The sequence below is a fragment of the Protopterus annectens genome, chromosome 9.part0 (genome assembly GCF_019279795.1).
Source record: "Protopterus annectens isolate FY-2018-M chromosome 9.part0, PAN1.0, whole genome shotgun sequence".
NCBI classification, from domain to species: domain Eukaryota; kingdom Metazoa; phylum Chordata; order Ceratodontiformes; family Protopteridae; genus Protopterus; species Protopterus annectens.
Window position 1 is genome coordinate 24,335,914 of NC_056743.1, and position 19,299 is coordinate 24,355,212.

General features: G+C 38.0%; 1 protein-coding gene across 1 annotated transcript in view; it reads right to left on the minus strand.

The window, feature by feature from the left end:
* The window catches only part of ZDHHC13 (zinc finger DHHC-type palmitoyltransferase 13), a 3,021,844-nt gene extending 3,015,660 nt beyond the window's left edge, over positions 1–6,184 (minus strand). Inside the window, exon 1 of the mRNA XM_044082531.1 lies at positions 6,058–6,184. Within this exon, the coding sequence (XP_043938466.1) occupies positions 6,058–6,084 (27 nt within the window). The 5' untranslated portion in view covers positions 6,085–6,184. The remainder of the gene's footprint in view (positions 1–6,057) is intronic.
* Between the last annotated feature and the right edge of the window lie 13,115 nt (positions 6,185–19,299).

The window sequence follows — 19,299 nt, forward strand, 5'->3', positions numbered from 1 at the left end:
TTTGGGCCAAAAAAATTTCCCCCTCCAAAAAACCTTTTAATAATAATATACCTACAGCCCAATTCCAACGTATCAGACGAATTCCAACGTATCAGACGAATTTGTTCGTCTGATCATGAATATGAATGTCAAGCAGCAGTCTTAAAACAGAGATTCCTGGACCGTGGATATCATGAATCAAAGTTAAATAAAGCATACTTAAAAAGTAGAGAGTTAAATAGAACTATGATGTTAGAATCCAAAGATGGAGACACTATGAATGCCAGACCTGCAGTTAGATTTATCACAAGTTATGGGAGCAATACCTTTAAGATGAAGGAGATAATTTCCAAGTATTGGCACATCTTTACCAGTGACCCCTTTTTTTCAAATATTATACCTGAAAAATGCAATTTTGGCTATAGACGGGGTAAGACCCTGGGACAATGTTTTTCAGGGTTTAAGAATGAAGCTCCTAGTCATATGCAGATGTTAATAGGGCGTCCAGGATGTACTTTTTGTGGTAACTGCAGGTATTGTAAACTAGTGTCTAAAACTTCTTCTTTTACATCGGTTAATGCCAGCAAAGTTTATGATATCAGACATCCTATCAAATGTAGTAGTTCCTGGGTTATTTATATGGCAGTTTGCAAATGTGGTGCATTCTATGTAGGACAAACGTCCTGCAGTTTTAAACAAAGAATTGCACTTCACATTAGTGACATTAAATGCAAACGAGTACGGAGTGCTTTATACAAGCATACTATACAACATGCAGCTTCCCATTTTATTTTTGTGGGGATTGATACGTTAAAAACAAGCAATGTCAGTGAAGCCCTGCGACATCAGTTGCTAACTAACATGGAACGTAGGTGGATTGTAAATCTTGGAGCATTATTTAAACCGGGTCTTAATGATCATTGGTGAATGGGGGACTATTTATTTAGCCATATAATAGTATATATATATATATATATATATATATATATATATATATATATATATATATATATATATATATATATATATATATATATATATACATATATATGGCAATATGCTGTTGAGTAAACATAATGTAATTGCTGTTGGATATCTGAGTGGTCAGGGTTTTGTTTTTGTATAAATATGGTGTGTATTAGTTTTAGCCACATTATTAGTATTTGGATTAATGGTTTAGATAGGTTTATATATATATATATGTGTATATATATATATATATATATATATATATATATATATATATATACACATACTTTTTAATAGTGTAGGATACTGTAATAGTGTAGGACAATTAATGTTCTAACATCATGTTTTATTATAAGTATGTGATTGCCATATTGTTGGTAAGCTGTGGAACATTTTTAGGAGGCGGGGCATTGGCCTCCATATAAATATACGTGATAGTACGTTATTCTGCACTCACTGATGACGCTCTTAGTAGCGAAACCGGTTTGGGGATTGTGCATTTCACAATAAAGGCTTAAATTGAAGCTACATGCTGCTTGTGTCTCCTGTTTTGTGCTGGATTCGTTTTTGGGGTTTCTATATATATATATATATATATATATACATATACATACATACATATATACATATATATATATATATATATATATATATATATATATATATATATATATACACACACACACACACACACACACACATTTTATATATATATATATATATATATATATATATATATATATATGTATGGGAACACTTCACATAATCGACTCTAAAATTCAATTTCATATGGTCGAGACCATATGATCGAGATTTCAGTAAATCGAATATGTGTAGTGTTTAAAAATAAGAGTTTACTTACCTTAATACATTACGTGCACACAGAGGCAAGGCTTCTTGTACGCTCTGTGTGTACGTAATGTTTTATTTCTTTTGCGGTGTTGACAGGAAATGAGAAATCTCCTGTCTTGCGCTTCCGCATACAGCGCAATAACGGGAGGTTTTCCATTTCCCCACTGTAGCGCGATCTTGGAGTTGGTATATTTAAGTAGGGGGTGTGGGCACAGCCCCCACATGGGGTGCAGGGGCAAACCCCTGCAAAAGCAAAGTTTGTCTTTTTTTTTTTTTTTTTGGTTTTGCTTCAGAAGTTCGAGTTTACGAAACTTGATCTTTTGGTTTCGGTTATTTGCAGTTCGAGATTTTGTAAATTCGAGCTTCTGAAGTGAATCCATATATACACATATATATCTCAATAAATAAAATATATATATATATATATATATATATATATATATATATATATATATATATATATATATATATATATACACACACACACACACACACACACACACAGACACATGCATATACAGACACACACACGTATCCAGACACATACACACACATACACACACACACGTATCCAGACACACATACACACATGTATCCAGACACATATACACACACATACACACATGTATCCAGACACATATACACACACATACACACATGTATCCAGACACATATACACACACATATATCCAGACACATATACACACACATATATCCAGACACATATACACACACATATATCCAGACACATATACACACACATACACACATGTATACAGACACACACACACGTATACAGACACACACACACATACAGACACACACACATATACAGACACACACACATATACAGACACACACACATATACAGACACACACACATACAGACACACACACATACAGACACACACACACATACAGACACACACACACATACAGACACACACACGTATACAGACACACACACGTATACAGACACACACACACGTATACAGACACACACACACGTATACAGACACACACACACGTATACAGACACACACACACGTATACAGACACACACACACGTATACAGACACACACACACATGCATATATAATTGCCAATATACTAGTAGACAGATTCAGTGCCAACTTTACCCCTCTCTCCCCCCACAAAGATCAATCACAATACCAGTACATTGCCAAACACCCAGTATTACTGCTGCACAGATTAAAACTGCACTGTCTAAGGCCAAGAATACAGCTTCTTTGGGACCCGACAATATCCCTGGCTGTGTTCTACATGAATTACAGAGTGAACTGGCACCTCACCTGTGTGCCCTGTTCAATCACAGCCTCACCTCAGGCTTTGCCCCTACTGAATGGCGCACTGTTATAGTCATCCCTCTCCACAAAGGATGAATGACTACAGACCCTGGGAAGTATCTCCCCATTAGCCTGACAAGTCTGATATGCAAGGCTATGGAACGCATCATCATGGCACTAATAAACAAGGATATAGGAAATCTCCAAATTCTGGATCCCACCCAGTTTGGTTTTGTGAAGGGTATATCATGGCTGCTAAACTTGGTCGACTTGTTTGAGTCAGTCACCAGAGCTGTGGATGAAGGCAAGGTGGTTTATACAGCCTACCTTGATCTGGCCAAGGCCTTTGATACAATTCCCCACTCAGGAATCATAGAAAAACTCACTAAGCTAGGCATCAACCCCTATATCACTAGGTGGGTTTCAAACCGGCTCATAGATCCCACAGTGTGAAAATAGCTGACTCCAAGTCAGACCGCCGGCCAGTCACGAGTGGAGTCCCACAGGGATCGGTCCTGGGTCCTCTCCTGTTTGGTATCTTCTTCTCAGAACTCCAGGCCAACACAAAGGGGCTCTGGCTGACAAAGTTCACAGACGATTGCAAGTTGGGAGCCATTATTAACTCCCCAAATTATGTTGGCATCCTGCAGAAAGGCTTCAGTGAGACCAACGACTGGTGTCATAACCATGGCCTTAAGCTCAATGCCAGAAAATGTGTCGTCATCCCCTTTGGGAAAAAAACAGTTTCCATGAACTACCACATCGATGGTAGTCCACTAAACAAAGAAAGCGTTATAAGAGATTTGGGAACACAGTTTGATCACCACACTGCCACTGTGGTCAGAATGTCCTATGTAGCACATCTCATTACTAAGGGTTTTGCATCCAGGAAGAAAGAGGTCATTGTCTCCTTCTACTCTTCCCTCATTAGGCCAGTCATTGAGTACAATGACCCATTTGGCATGTACCTCACTAGACACCTGCAACAACTGGAGAGGCCGCAAAAGTACTTCACAAAGAGGATCATAGGCCTTAAACACTTGTCCTATATGTACAGACTCAAAAAACTCCAACTATTCTCGGTCTCATATCACCTACTTGGAGATGATTTCTGCTTGACTTGCAAAGCCATGTCTGACCCAGCAATGTTAGAAATGCTACATCTAAAGAAATCCCAATCCCTCCACACCACATGCTTCAGAGACCTCAACCTCTTTACAAAAATCAACAGAATATGCTGGAGGGACAGGTTCATAACCCAGAGACTGCCCATGCTATGGAATAAGCTTCCTATACATGTCAAACAGAGCACCTCACTGGCACTCTTCTACAGAAATCTTGATGAGTGGATGGGAAATAGAAAATTCACCCAGAGGATCACTCCAGTGACTCTACTCGACAGAGGCACCTTGTTCTGCTGCCGAAGGATTCTCTTGGTATTTTGTACCTATGAAAGACAGGGCTCGGGTTAGGGATAAGTGTAAACTGACTTACTACAGAAATAAAGTTACAGTCAAAATTTTTCTCTTTTGGCAGAACTGCAGCACTTAATTCATTTAGCTCCAGGGTCTCTCTGTCTCAGGAACATTCACAAAACACACGTACAGAGTTGATTTCAATATCTAAAGAAAAACCTAGCAAGGTTAGACTTTCCACTGTGTGATTCCTTAAACTTAATAAAACAAACCTCAGGAACAGTGCTGGACAGCAAATGAGTAAATTCAGCACTGGGAAGGTGCTAAAAAACAGCTGCACTAAAACTTTTGTAACAGTGCTCAAACTTTATTATAAACAGTGCAGTAAAATAATAAAACGCATTAACTTAATCACCGTGATTTTTGTCCCTAAAAACTTGGACTTCCTCAGATCTGTGTCTGAAAAATTTTGGTTATGGATATCAGCTGGGTATGACAACCCTGGGTTTCTAAATGTTAGCCAAACATTCCACTTATGCTGTGCTGATGATGCCATAAGAAGGCTGAAACGTGCACATCCACAGCTAGTGGGGTTTGGCCTTATTGGCCTGAATTTGTCCATAAATAGACGTAAAAACAAAAAAGTAATTGGCATTCAAAACTGCCATTTAGCTGAAACACCTGATGTCCTTAAAGGATCATTTACACATTTACATATAACCTATGTTGCCTCTTATAAAAGAGATTTAAGGAATCACACAGTGGAAAGTCGAGCCTTGCTATATTTTTCTTTTTACTGATAGTGAGTAAAAAGGTCACAAAGAAAAAACTGATTTCAATATCTGTAAATCAAGTACCAATGTATGCATGCTGTCCCTGTGAAAACTGCACGGCATGTCAAACATGCCACGCCCACTTCTGCACAGTCGGACGGGGGTACTGCTCTAAAACATTGATTGAAAAGATCCTTACCCAACCCAGTTTTACAATGCCTTAGCACTGTTTTTTTTTTTAATTAAAGGAAGGAAGTTTGTATTAAGACAGTGCTAATAAGGGTTCGTTTACATATATCCCATAGACCTCTATTAATGGAGGTTTAAAGTCTCACGTTCCGAAATCTCTAGCTTGGTTAGCTTTTACTTGTAGTTTTTGCTTATTGGTTTGTCTGCGGTAACTTTTTACTATTTCCATTTAAACATAGCTGACTCAGGGAGTAATCGTATTTATTTCTCCAAAAAAGATTAATGACAACTCTGTTCGTTTTTGATTTTAGTCAGAAAAAATATAGTCCAGTTTACTTTAGATACGGACTTTGTACTCCTCTATAGGGAATTAATGGAAACACAAAAACAGCAAACACAACCAACTGAACTAAGTAACAATCTGCAAATATATTTAATGCACTCGAAAAACAGCCAATTAGAGAGGAACTGTTCATTAGCACTTCCGTATTCACATGTCAGTTGCGGTTTAGTGAGTCTATGCAAAAATAATAATAATATACATAACTAATGGCCTTTGTCTTTTGTACTAACCTCTGGTTTCCTTCCGTTCCAACTCATTGTCCGACGTAAAATATTATAAAGAAATGCACTAGTAATAACAATCAATAAGCATTAAACATCATACAAACTTCCCACACTTAAATGAACTGAAAGCACAGTACACTTCCTAGTTACGACGCTCAAGTTCTACATATCACGTGCAATCAACACCTATTAATCCCGCCCAACTTCCTCAAGAGGTAGGTTGCGAACCTATCAGAAATGTTTGCTTTGGCCGTTATTGCATAATTAGCACGTTGGTGAAGTTTTCTTTCGTCTTACGGCACGCGGAAATGATATATCTCAGCATGTGTCCTAAGTAGTTTATTGTTATTACCAGGTTTTCTTATTTAGCTAGGGTTGCCACCTTTTCAAATGCCCAATAGTACAAACATCAGATTTTGCAGGCCAAAACATATCCATGGCCAGTACAAGGGACAGAACGTCACTTTTTTGCCTAATTAAAAGCTTATTCTTGTAGCATTTTAGTTGCTTATTCTGTTTCCTGTAATATTCAAGTGTTTGATACAGTGATATAGACCCAATATCCCAACTAATATCTGAGCCAAAAAGTAAAAAAAGTCACACAGACAAACCAATTAGTAAAAACTACCAAGAAAAACCTAGCCAAGCTAGAGTTTTCACTGTGTGATACCGTAAACATCCTGTAATAGAGAACCATGGGATATATGCGAATGACACCTTAAGGACATCAAGTGTTTCAGCTACATGACTTCTGAATGTCCATGATTTTTACTTTTTCTTTCTCAGTCTTTGTGGATACATCCAGGCCAAAAAGCTAGTGGGACAGATTGTGGATGGATTGTCAACAGTAGCATTCGGTGTTCATTGTGTAAATGGAGCAAGCTAAGTAGAATCTATAGACATACTGTTGACAGGACATAAAATTCCTCATGAGACTGGCATTAATAATTTTGTTCCTACTCTAGTTATGTGAGGATTTTTCTGATTCACGTATTAAGATAAATTAATGTTTTCTTGAGCTAGTTTTAAATAATAACTTTATGTATTTTGAAGGCACATTTTTCCATCAAATATTGGGAGTGGCTGTGGGGGCTGCTTGTTGCCTCAATTTATGCTAATATGGTTTTGAACTTCTGGGAGAAATTATGAATATTTACATCTGAACAGTTTCAATATGTGGTGGCATATTATAGATTTTTAGGTGACATCTTGATTGTCTGGAAAACTACATCTGAACAATGGCTTGAGTTTAAAAAGGTTTTTGATGGTTCAACTATTTTTTTTAAATTTACCTATGATATAAAACTTGATAGTATAGTAACTATAGGAAAGAATAGCATGTTAAAGAACTACATCTCTAATATTTTTAGGAAACAACTTTTTTAATTCTTATCTCCATTATGATAGCTGCCACCCATATTTTCATAAGAGAGATATTGTAAAGGTCAGATGGTGCATCCATCTAGACTTATTAATGTAGATACATATTGGTTTGACTGCAACTTATTATTTAATGACATTTTTTTAGTGGAAAACATTATAACTCCCTTCTTTTTACTGTTACGAATGAGGTTTTGGAGGGAAGGAAACTAGAGTTTGCCCTTTTTCTGGAAACGGTAGAATCTGATGGAAACCTCTTCACATTCTTTATATGCTAATACTAAGAAGATATTTCATCCAATTGTACTTTTGTTTTAATCTTTAGTGGTGACATTTTTAAATTTGTAAAGATAATACATGAAAGATGGAACCTTGTGTTTTTCATGGACTTGAAGTCTGAACTGGGGAGTCCTCCTCAAATTGTTTTTAGTAAAAGGAAAAATTAGAATTTGTTTCAGAGTACATTTTATATTATCCCTAAGATGATCAGACACAACAATGTGGACATTGCCAACAGTGTCACTTTATACATGAGAGAACATACATTACTACTGAGGAATTTGATAGAACTTTCCCTTGTCCATGTAGAGGGAACTGTAACTCAAAGAATGTTGTTTATGCAGTGACTTATATTTCCTGTCCAGCCTTTTATGTTGGGAAAGCCAATAGGAAACTTAAGGACAGGATTCAGTCTTGTAAAAGTACTAGAAATATTTTTTAAAAATTTATGAAAGTCTGTATAAAGTAGAGAAATAAGGAGATCAAGAAAAGGTACACATATAAATATTTATGGGAGAATTAAATAAGCCAAGGTTAGAGGAAGATGAGGCTCAGTTACTAATACATAGCATAGGAGGAGATGAGATGAAAATGGTGATGTATAACCAATCAACAGGAAATTCACCAGGAATAGATGGTATTCCTGTGGAAGTTTGGAAGCTAGCAGGAAAAAATGATAAAGATATGGAAGGTTTTGTTTAACAGCATTTTATGAAGAGAAGTACCGACTTCTTGGAAGAAAGTGGTGGTGGATGTAATACCTAAAGAGGGTAAATCAGATCCAACTTCATACAGGCCCATTTCAATCCTAAACCATGATTATAAAGTGTTTATCTCTATAATGGCTAAAAGATTGGCAAATGGTGATGCCAAACATGATAGACATGGATTAATGTGATTTTGGGGAGGGGAGGCAAAGATCTGGCAACATTAATAGAACATTGATGATCCAGAGGCAAGCAGAATATATAAAAATACCATTATTGTTGGTGGGTCTTGATGCAGAGAAACCATTTGACAGAGTAAGTTGGGCGTTTATGAGCAGGAAATGGAAGCATTTGCATTCCCTGATAAAATTATAAGGTTGATAAGGAGGATATATGAGGGATTGGAGGTGAAAATTAAAGTGGGTTGGTTCCTCTCTGATAATTTATTTTTGAGCAGAGGAACCAGGCAGGAGTGTCCCCTTTCCCCTTTGTTATTTGCACTGTATTTAGAACCAGCGGCAAAGAAAATAGACTCAGAAATTCAAGGTTATATGGCAGTCAAGAAAAGCTGGCTCTATTTGCAGATATTATTATGTTATACCTGATAAAACCAGAAAAGGACATTTCAGTGTTGTGGAACATTTTGAAGCAGTTTCATATCTTTATGATATGAAATGAATAAAGCTAAAACAAAGGCAATAGCTGTAAATTATGTACCCGCACCTGAAGAGGGGACATGACAAATGAAGTACTTAGGGCTATGGATTAAAAAAGATTCTGGAGTGGAAGCTAAGGATATGTGGCAAGAGACTAACCAAAATATACTACAAAAACTGAGAAATTGGAAGTTCTGTTATATGGATATGGATAACAAGATACAAGCAGTTAAAATGCTTTTAATCCCTTTAGTTTTATACACAGGTGAGGTATATTTTTATCAACCAGAGGAGAGGTTGTGAATAGCAATTAATAAAGAGCTGTAGGATTTTATCTGGAAGCGGAACGTGGCAAGAATCAAGTGAGATAAGCCGATTCTTCCACTTGAACAAGACAGTTTGGGATTACCAGATTTGAAGGGCAATATCAGAGCTACACAGTTAAGGCTGCTATATATAGCACAAGTAGAAACCTTTAATTCAAAGTGGAAAGGGATGCTGATGAAACAAGGGGGAAGCTCAAGAAACAAGGAGAGACTGCGATTTTGGATACAGATCCTTAAGAGAATAACAATAAACATGCAGCATTTTATATTTATAAATGGAAAAGAAAGTATTCTAATAGCTAAGCCAATACGGGAATGGAGAATGGAGATTGTACCAATAGGGATGACTTCAACTAGGGATATAGACAATAGGCAAGAGGAGGCTGGAATTTATTGGAAAAAACTTTTAAAAGTACCAACGTATTGGGAGCAAATAATTAGAGAGAGAAAGGTAATAGAATGGGAAGAGGCCAATAATTTATTTGGACTGCAGGACAGAGATTGCCTTCCCTATCAAGTACTGATATCAGAGTATAGGCAAAGAAAAAGAAATAGGGGGATCCTAAGTGAAAGACCAGCACTAGTAGGGCTTTTAGTAGAATCTAGGACAGAAGCTGCTGTTAAAAAGAAATAATTAGTAGAGCATACAAAACCTGCATGATAACTATAAGAATCAATCAGAGGAGGTTAGAAAGGATTGGGAAGAGAGATTGGATAAGCAATGCACAAAGAAACAATGGGAGGGATATTCTTCTCAGTGGCTTTGTTCCTAGAAGTGATAGTTGATAGAAAGCTGGTTCTGACCCTAATAAGAATTTTGCCTTCCCCGATTCCTATGAGTTTGGATGATTCTAACATCAGAAAAATAATAAATGACAATTAGAAGGTGATTTTTGGTAACCTTAACTTAGTCCGAATTGTAGTTTTTTTATATCACTGCCCATGTCTATGAGGGTTGTGGCCTCTATCCCTAGTAAGAATTTACTGTACCCCATCCACTCATCCAGGTTCCTCTTGAACAATGTCATGTTTCACATGAATTGCTAGCCAATTCCAAAGATGCAGTAGTCACTGGGAGATAAATCTGTCCATGCAGCATGTCCTATTTAAGTTGCAAGCTATATTTAGGTCCCTGGAATGGGTACCCCGGTCTCATTTGATTTATGGATATGCAGCAATTTCATTAGGTTTAGGTCTTGGATTGCCCTGTAGACCAGGCATAAGTCTCCCCTCAGAAGTATATACCATACAGAATATAGTGACTGGGTACGTGTAAGGCACATGCTGGAGCCACTTCATCTTCTTCGTTAGAAACTACTAAGGTCTTTCTAATTGCTGCAGGTGCTTAGTATGGTACATGCCAAATGGAATTATACTCAGCTGTGGACTGGATAAGTGCCTGTAGTCTGTGTATATGGGTCTAAGGTGCTTAGTATGGTACATGCCAAACAGGGAATTATACTCAGCTGTGGACTGGATAAGTGCCTATAGTCTGTGTATATGGGTCTACTTCAATATCCCAAAAAGTCACAATACAGAAGATCGAGACAAGAAGGACAAAACCCAAAATCACGAATCACGTAAGTATTCCCATGGCAAGTAAACACTTGTTCAGCAGGGAGAATTATGCCCTTTCACCACTGTAGTGCAATCCCAGAGTTGGTATATATAGTGTGGGTGTAGTCCCCATCTAGGTGGGTGTTAGCTGGTGTGCTGTGATTTACTGTTGTTTTGAGTAAGTATTCACTTCCCCTGGGAATAATTACGTGATTCATGATTTTGAGTTACGTCCTTCTCATCTTGATCTTCAGGTCTTCAGTATTGTGGCTTTTTGGGATATAGAAGTAGACCAATATATATATATATATATATATATATATATATATATATATATATATATATATATATGTGTGTGTGTGTGTATGTATATATTAATATATCTGTATGTACTAATTAAATAGTATAAGCTACATTGTAAACTTGACTAAAGGTAATAACAAAATAGCCAATAGCCAAACAAGGTTAAACCTAAGCAGCCAATACCTAAGCTTTGTGAAGTGTCCTATAGCAAAGCTTTGTTAAGTATAAGACCCAGTGGTAATAGTAACCAATAACTAAACATACTAGAATGTAAGCAGCCAACAATCAAGCATTAAGTGCAAAGACCAGTAGGGATAGTGCCCATGAGTGTAGAGATGGGGTACTAGGGACCAATGGTGAACTTAGTCGAATGTAACCAGTGGGTGGTGTGAAAAAAGCCTGCCAAAAAAATGGGAGGTAGAGGGTCCACTGGGCAAACTAGAAGACGTAGCCAGTGGAGCTGTGTTAAAGGACCAATGAAAATGGATCCTCCCCTAGCCATGATTTTCTTCGCTAACATTGGACACTCATTTTCAATGGTCCTTTTTTGCAGTCCTGTTGACCATTACAATGTTACCTCATCTCCCCATTGGCCACCACTTTTCATTATCCTGTACTTGATGGATCCTTCTCATCCATTAACTGATCAGTAATGACAGCAACTTGTAAGATATTTATTTGTACTGTTTTTTAATCAATTATTTATTTCTGAAGAAGTTCTGACATTGAAGGGCAAAACCGCTAAAGCCACAACTGCATGAGTCTTGAAGTTTTTATATATATATATATATATATATATATATATATATATATATATATATATATATTTTTTATCTATCTTTATTTCTCTCTCTCTCTCTCTCTCTATATATATATATATATATATATATATACACACACACACACACACACACACACACACACATACATACACACACATACACACACTATATATATATTTATATATATATATATCTATTTATATATATATATATACACACACACACACACTATATATATGTATATATATATATATATATATATATATATACACACACACACACACACACACACACACACACACACACACAACACACACACACACACATTCTATATATATATATATATATATATATATATATACACACACACACACACACTATATATATATATATATATATATATATATATATATATATATATATATATATATAAAAAGAAGAAGCACTAAGAAAAAAAATACTTATATAATATAACATTTCCAAACCAGCAAAGAAAAAAATTACTGATAGGCAGATACGTCATGAATTAAGTGCTTTCATTCCTTTATTATGTACAGAACTTCATCAGAATAAATGAATATCAATATGTACAAAAAATATATACAAACATTTGTTTATACAGTAAGAATGTGGGCAACCTATCAGCAAAAGACAATGCAACTGAATGGCAGAAAATAAAGTAAATGGTAGGCATGGAAACTGGTAAATTATCCAGCTAGACTACAACAGTTCAACCAATAGAAATATATCAAGAGAGCTGTAAGAGTGGTTATCCCAGTTCAGGACATCCACTGTAATGCACATTTCAAATTAAGATTTTCATTAATACCAGGTGGTACCTTAGCATTAAGTAATAGCTGCCACCTAAGTTCTTTCAGTTCAAGTAAACAATTGGAATCACCATAAAAGAAATTAACTTGTTCCAGTTTAATAAAGTCAAAACATATGAAATGCATACAGGTTAAGCTGTGTTTTTCTAAGACATTGCTACAGTCATGTGAGTGTATCGCAGCATTATGTTCTTTGATCCTGTTAGACAGTTTACGAAACATCTTGCCAACATAACATTTTTTCACAGCTTCTGCAAATAGCTGCGTAAACCGGGTCTATATTAGAACATTGAATATTTAACAGTTCAAATCACTAAAGGTTGACCTTTAGTGATCGAACTGTTAAAACATCGAATGTTCAGAAAAAAAAAATAAAAACAAAAAAAAAAAACTAAACCGTTACTTAAATATACCAACTCCGAGACTGCACTACATTGATATAAATGGAAATTTTCCCCTTACGGAGATTTCCGTTTACTTGTTCGATGTTCGGCGGTTTTGCTATTCTCATGTCGACAATGTCAGATTCGACATTGTCGGCTTTCGAGAATCTAATATAGACCCGCTTAAACCACATTCTCACTATGACAGTTAAAATATCATGGAAAGGAGACAGCAACATTACAGTGTTTAAAAACATAGTTAGAACCTGTGCGAATATACGCACAACACACATATTTTTATACAAGTAAACATCTCTTTTGGTTTGTCAGTGGTAAAGCAGTTTTTAAGAAGAAAAGAACTGCCATTGTTTTCAAAAGTGTGACATAAAGTCCTGTTTTTCTTGTAGGAGAAAGAGGGGATGTTGCCCAATGTAGAAGTTAATTCAGCATCACTAGTAACGATATTCCAGTTTTTATTAATAATTCCACAGACAGCTGATATGTGCCTGCTAATAGGAAGTGGGAAGGATAAAGTCATGTCACTAGTAGAAACAGGAGAATTCTCTTTGGATTTGAATCCATGCAACAGAATGGGTGGGAAAGCAAAGCTGCAGGCTGCTGAAATGTCAGCTGTGATCTTGTCAAATAAATGACCAGGGTAGTTTCTTTGCAGGAATAATTTTTTAAGAAAAAGGGATTCCTTTCTGAAGGTGGAGTCTTCACTAACTGTTCTGGATAGTTGTAAAAATTGGCCATGGACAACATTTATCTTCATAAAGTAGGGATGTTGACTTTCAAAGTGAAGGAAATTGTTATGGTACTTTTTTATGGTGAATGTTAGAGGTAAAAGCATTCATAGGTTCATAGGTAGGTACTAGGCTATTGGCCCTAGGGCCTTTATAAGCCTAGCCAAAAAGGTACCCTGGCTTTCGCCACCCAAGAAAATTATTTTCCTGTGCCCCTGTCGAGCAGAGCCACAGAGGTGATCCCCGGGGTGAATGTCTTATTTCCCATCCAATCATCAAGATTGTTCATGAAGAGTGCTAATGAGGAGCTTTGTTTGATATAGATAAGTAGTTTGTTCCAGAGTATGGGAAGTCTCTGGGACAGGAATCTATCCCTCCAGCATGTTCTATTTATTGTGGTGACAAGGTTTAAGTCCCTAGAGCGTGTAGCTCAGAGGGATTGGGATTTCTTTAAGTGGAGCATGTCCAACAGCTCTGTGTTTGGTATAGCTTTGTATATTAGGCAGAGCTCGCCTCTGAGTAGGCAATATGCGACGGAGTAAAGCTGGAATATTTTGAGATGGTCTGCGTAGGGCATCTGTTTGAGGCCAGTAATCCTCTTTGTGAGGTATTTCTACAGCCTTTCCAGTTGTTGTAGATGTCTTGTGAGGTACATACCAAAAGTGGCGTTGTACTCTATAATGGGTCTAATGAGTGATGGGTAGCGGGGACCAGTGACCTCTTTTTTTCCTGGATGAGAAACCTTTTGTGATGAGGTGGCCACATAGAAGAATTTCCTGACTACTGTAGTGATGTGATTATCAAAAGAGAGACTACTGTCCACCTGTGTCCCAAGGTCTCTTATCAAACTTTTGGTGATAGGTAGACTACCACCTATGTGGTACATCATGGGCACATAGTTTTTACCAAAGGGATGACAATGCACTTTTTGGCATTGAGCTTGAGGCCATGGCTTTGACACCAGGCATCTGTCTCAGTGAGACCCTTTTGTAGGATGTCCACATCATTAGGAGTTTTGATTATAGCTCCTAGTTTGCAGTCATCTGTGAACTTCATTAGCCAAAGACCTTCTGTGTTAGTCTGTACGTCAGAAAAGTAGATACCAAACAGGAGAGGACCCAGGACTGAACCCTGTGGTACTCCACTTGTCACTGGTCTGAAGTCAGATTTGGAGTCTGCTACTTTCACAGTGTGGGTTCTGTCAGTGAGCCAGTTGGCAACCCATCTTGTGACATATGAATTTATACCTAGTTTAGTGAGTTTATCTATAATTCCAGAATGAGGGATGGTGTCAAAAGCCTTGGCGAGATCTAGATAGGCTGTGTGAACCACCTTAAACACGTCAACAGCTTTTGTGACAGCTTCAAAGAAGTCTGTCAGGTTTATGAGACATGATCTGACTTTTACAAACATGAACTGGGTGGGGTCCAGAGTTTGTAAATTACCAATGTCTTTGTTTATAAGTTCCATGATGATATGTTCTATGGCCTTGCAGACCAGGCTCATTAGGCTAATGGGGTGGTAGTTCCTGGTGTCCGTGGTGGCTCCCCCTTTGTGGAGTGGGAAAACCATTGCTGTGCGCCATTCAGTGGGCACAAAACCTGAGGTGCAGCTATGATTGAACACGGTGCTTAGGTGAGGTGCCAATTCATTCTATGGTTCGTGTAGAACGCAGCCTGGGATCTTGTCGGGTCCCATGGGTGCTGTGTTCTTGGCTTTGGAGAATGTGGTTTTTACCTGTGCAGCCATGATTACAGGAACTTTGCATTCTTCCAGTATGGAGATGGGCCCTTTAGGGCGTGAGAGGGGATGTAAAGTTAACAATGAACCTATCTACCAGGATGTTGGTGATTTCAGTTGGTTCTGTATATTTAGTGCCATTGTGCTGTAACTCAGAGCAGATCTGAGTGTTGCCACTGAGATTCTTGACATAGCTATAGAATGCTTTGTGGTTGTCTTTAGAATCAGTGGTGATTTTGTTTAATAACTAGCTTTGGAGGATTTTATGAGGGATCTCAGCTTCTTACTGAGGCTGACCAGGGAGTTCCTCCAGTCATGGAATTTTACTCTTTTTTACAACAGTTTCTTTCTTCTGTTGTAGGGTTTGTTCATGGCAGGGGACCACTAGATTGGCTTTCTTTTTTTGGAGGATAGCATCTTGGTTCTGTTAGGGATAGCACGATCCATGCACTTGTGTAAGTGCTTCTAAAGTGCATTTGTGTAGGATTCAGCAGTCGTACCTTTATTGTCCGTCTGCATGGGTGTCATGAAGTTTGCCACTTCTGTCTTAAGAAGCGTGAAGTTGGCTTTGGCGACATTTTTTACGGTGGCTTCCCTAATGGGGGATGGGGGCAGGATGTGGATGTCTAGGGTGATTAGGTTATGGTCAGATCTGACCAACGAGGAATTGACCGCTGGTGTGGAAAACCAGTCGCCCATGTTGGTAATGACCAGGTCTAGGATATTGCTGCCGCTGGTGGAGGTGTGGATAAGTTGATTCAAGGCGTTGGAATTTATGAATTCCAGAAAACTTTGAGCTAAATAGCTGGTACAATAGTAGTTTTCCCAGCTAATGGTGGGATAGTTGAAATCACCCATTATTAAGGTGTTGGGTTGTACCCTAATATTTTCCAGTGTATCAAGAAATGAGGAATGGGAATCCTGGGGCATGGTGGGGGATCTGTAGCAAGTTACAGTATGGATTGTGGTCTTGCCCAGAGTTAGTTACAGTTGGATAATCTTGGATGCATTATGCTGAGCAACTACCCTGGAGGCGTGGATATCCTTAATGAATATGGATACGCCTGAGCTTTTAGTGTTTCAGTCCAGGTTAGGTGGTCGAAAGGTGTGGTATGAATTATAACCTGGTAATGTAGGGGTGCTCTCTGTAGCCTTGAACCAGGTCTCTGTCACTGCACAGATGTCAGTGCTCTCCATTTTAAGGAGTGCCTCAAGTGAATGCATTTTGAGGTTTGAACTTCTAGCATTGAGTAGCATTGCCTTCAGATTTTGCTTGCTTGTACCTCTTATGGTGGTGAATTTGTCATTTGAACCTTGCCTAAAAAAGGCAGTATAGGGGTGGCAAGAGCCTTAGCCAGTATCCGGAATCCCAAGGGCAACAGCTGCAGGTGGCAAAGCATTGTGGTCTGTCGATCATGTCATGCCAGGCAGACAGATACTGGATCTCCTCAGAATGACACCTGAAGCTTAGCCAATTGTTGAAGTCAATCATTTTGTCCTTGTACTGTGGTATCATTCTGGGTGATGGCAGGATGCTACTCAGGGCTAGGGTCATACCTGCCTGGACTACAAGATCGGAGAGCTCCTCCATGTCTCTTTTCATGTAGTCCAGGAAGGTATGTCTCAGGTCATTCACACCAACATGGACAATGACAGAGTCATATTTGTACTTGTTGTGGAGTGACCTGTGTGCATGCGTTATGTGGCAGATCCTGGCACCCGACAGGCAGCTGACTGTAACTTTCTCCTTGTTAAGTCTGGTGAGTGGAACATCCGTGTGCCTTGTGTCACCTATGGCTAGAGTGTTGGGTACGTTGTTTTGCCTTATGGGCTGTGGTTGAGTGGCACACTGAGTTTGTGGGCTATGTGTCATTTGGGTTGTGTTGGGGGGGTGGAGGTTGCTTGTGTTTCTGCTTTGGAAGTCTCTGTTGCTTGAGCAGATTTTTATTGAGAGCCTCCACGAATGTAGGTGTGTGTTTTGCGTTGCTATGTGTGTGTTTTGGTGGTGTAGGTTTTGAGGGACTATGGGGTGAGAGTGGTGTGGTGCAAGTGTTTACCTTCTCGTCTTGACTGTCAAGTCCATTCTTGGGTGAAGAGAGCTTTGCTTCCAGTTTGGCTATATAAGTGCATCTCTCACAGGTTATAGTGTTGGGTGGTAGGAGGAGAGGGTTGTCTGTGTACATGAGGCAATTGCTGCATTGCCCCAAGATGCCCAGATTCATCAGGTAGACAGGAGAAAACACTGGCAGCTGACCCTTAGACATGCCTGGATAGGTGCTTATTTATTAAGTACTAAAAATTGTTTTCCTCTAGACAAGTGAGGAAAGTTGAGTGCTGTAGTAATTTGTAGGTTATTTAGTGCTTACAATGACTTCTGAGCAAGTGCTGAGTTGAAAGAAACAGATTTGAGTGCTAAAACTAAAAAACTGGCTATTTCTAAGGGAAATTTTGAAGAGCAGACTTTATGGTGCCGAGAATATTTTAACCCTAGCTAAACGGCAATGCATAAAGTGTATCTTTTTTTTTTTTTAATATAACAGTATCAAATGAGCAAACTGATTTAAACAAATTAACCAATTAACCAATAAAAGGTAAAAACTGAGCCCCGTTCCAGCAGTCTTTGATCAGACAAGTTCTAACTGCACACTCCTGCCACTAGGGTGCAGGGGAACCTTCTACAAAAAATATGGTCTGGATTAGTGCTCAGGTTATACAGACAAAGCTAGATTCAGCAGGTCTGAATTTAGTCTATGCTAGAGAAAACAAGGCGTGCCAATTTCAGAAAGAAACAGTTCAAAATAAGCAGGCAAAATAAGCCTTTAACCAGAAACTCCCGGCTCAGAAGGGTAGAATCTACCCTCTCCTCCCACAAAAGTACAGACCACATCTTCTTAATGTAAAATAACTGGCCCAAAGCCCAAGTGCTTAAACTGAAAGGCTTAGAATAACAGTTACAATTTAATCAGGTTACTAACAAGCAGCAATAAATGCAGCAGAATAAATGCAATAAAGTAGGAAGAAACACAAATACAGTAAAAGCAGATGAATAAAGTGCATTCCTGTTAGAATCAGTGGAAAGGGTAATGACCAAAAAAGACACTGTAAGTCCACATCCAGAAACAACAAACAAGAATCCATATATAGACATATGTGTGCGTGCGTGTGTGTGTGTGTGTGTGTGTGTGTGTGTGTGTGTGTGTGTGTGTGTGTATATATATATATATATATATATATATATATATATATATATAGTGTATAATTGTGTGTGTGTGTGTATATATATATATATATATATATATATATATATATAGTTCCCCTTTATAATCTCGAAATACTGAAAGCTCGAACTTCAGTGTCTTGAAACTATAAAGTCAAACAGACCACAATTCCGAAATATGAAAAACTAAAATCTCGAACATTCACAAACCATACACCACACAACACACACACCATTCAACCCACAACACACAAACTACACAATCCTACACTATATCTACCCACACCCCCCTACTTATATATACCAACTCCGAGATAGCACTAACAGTCAAGCAATGCATTA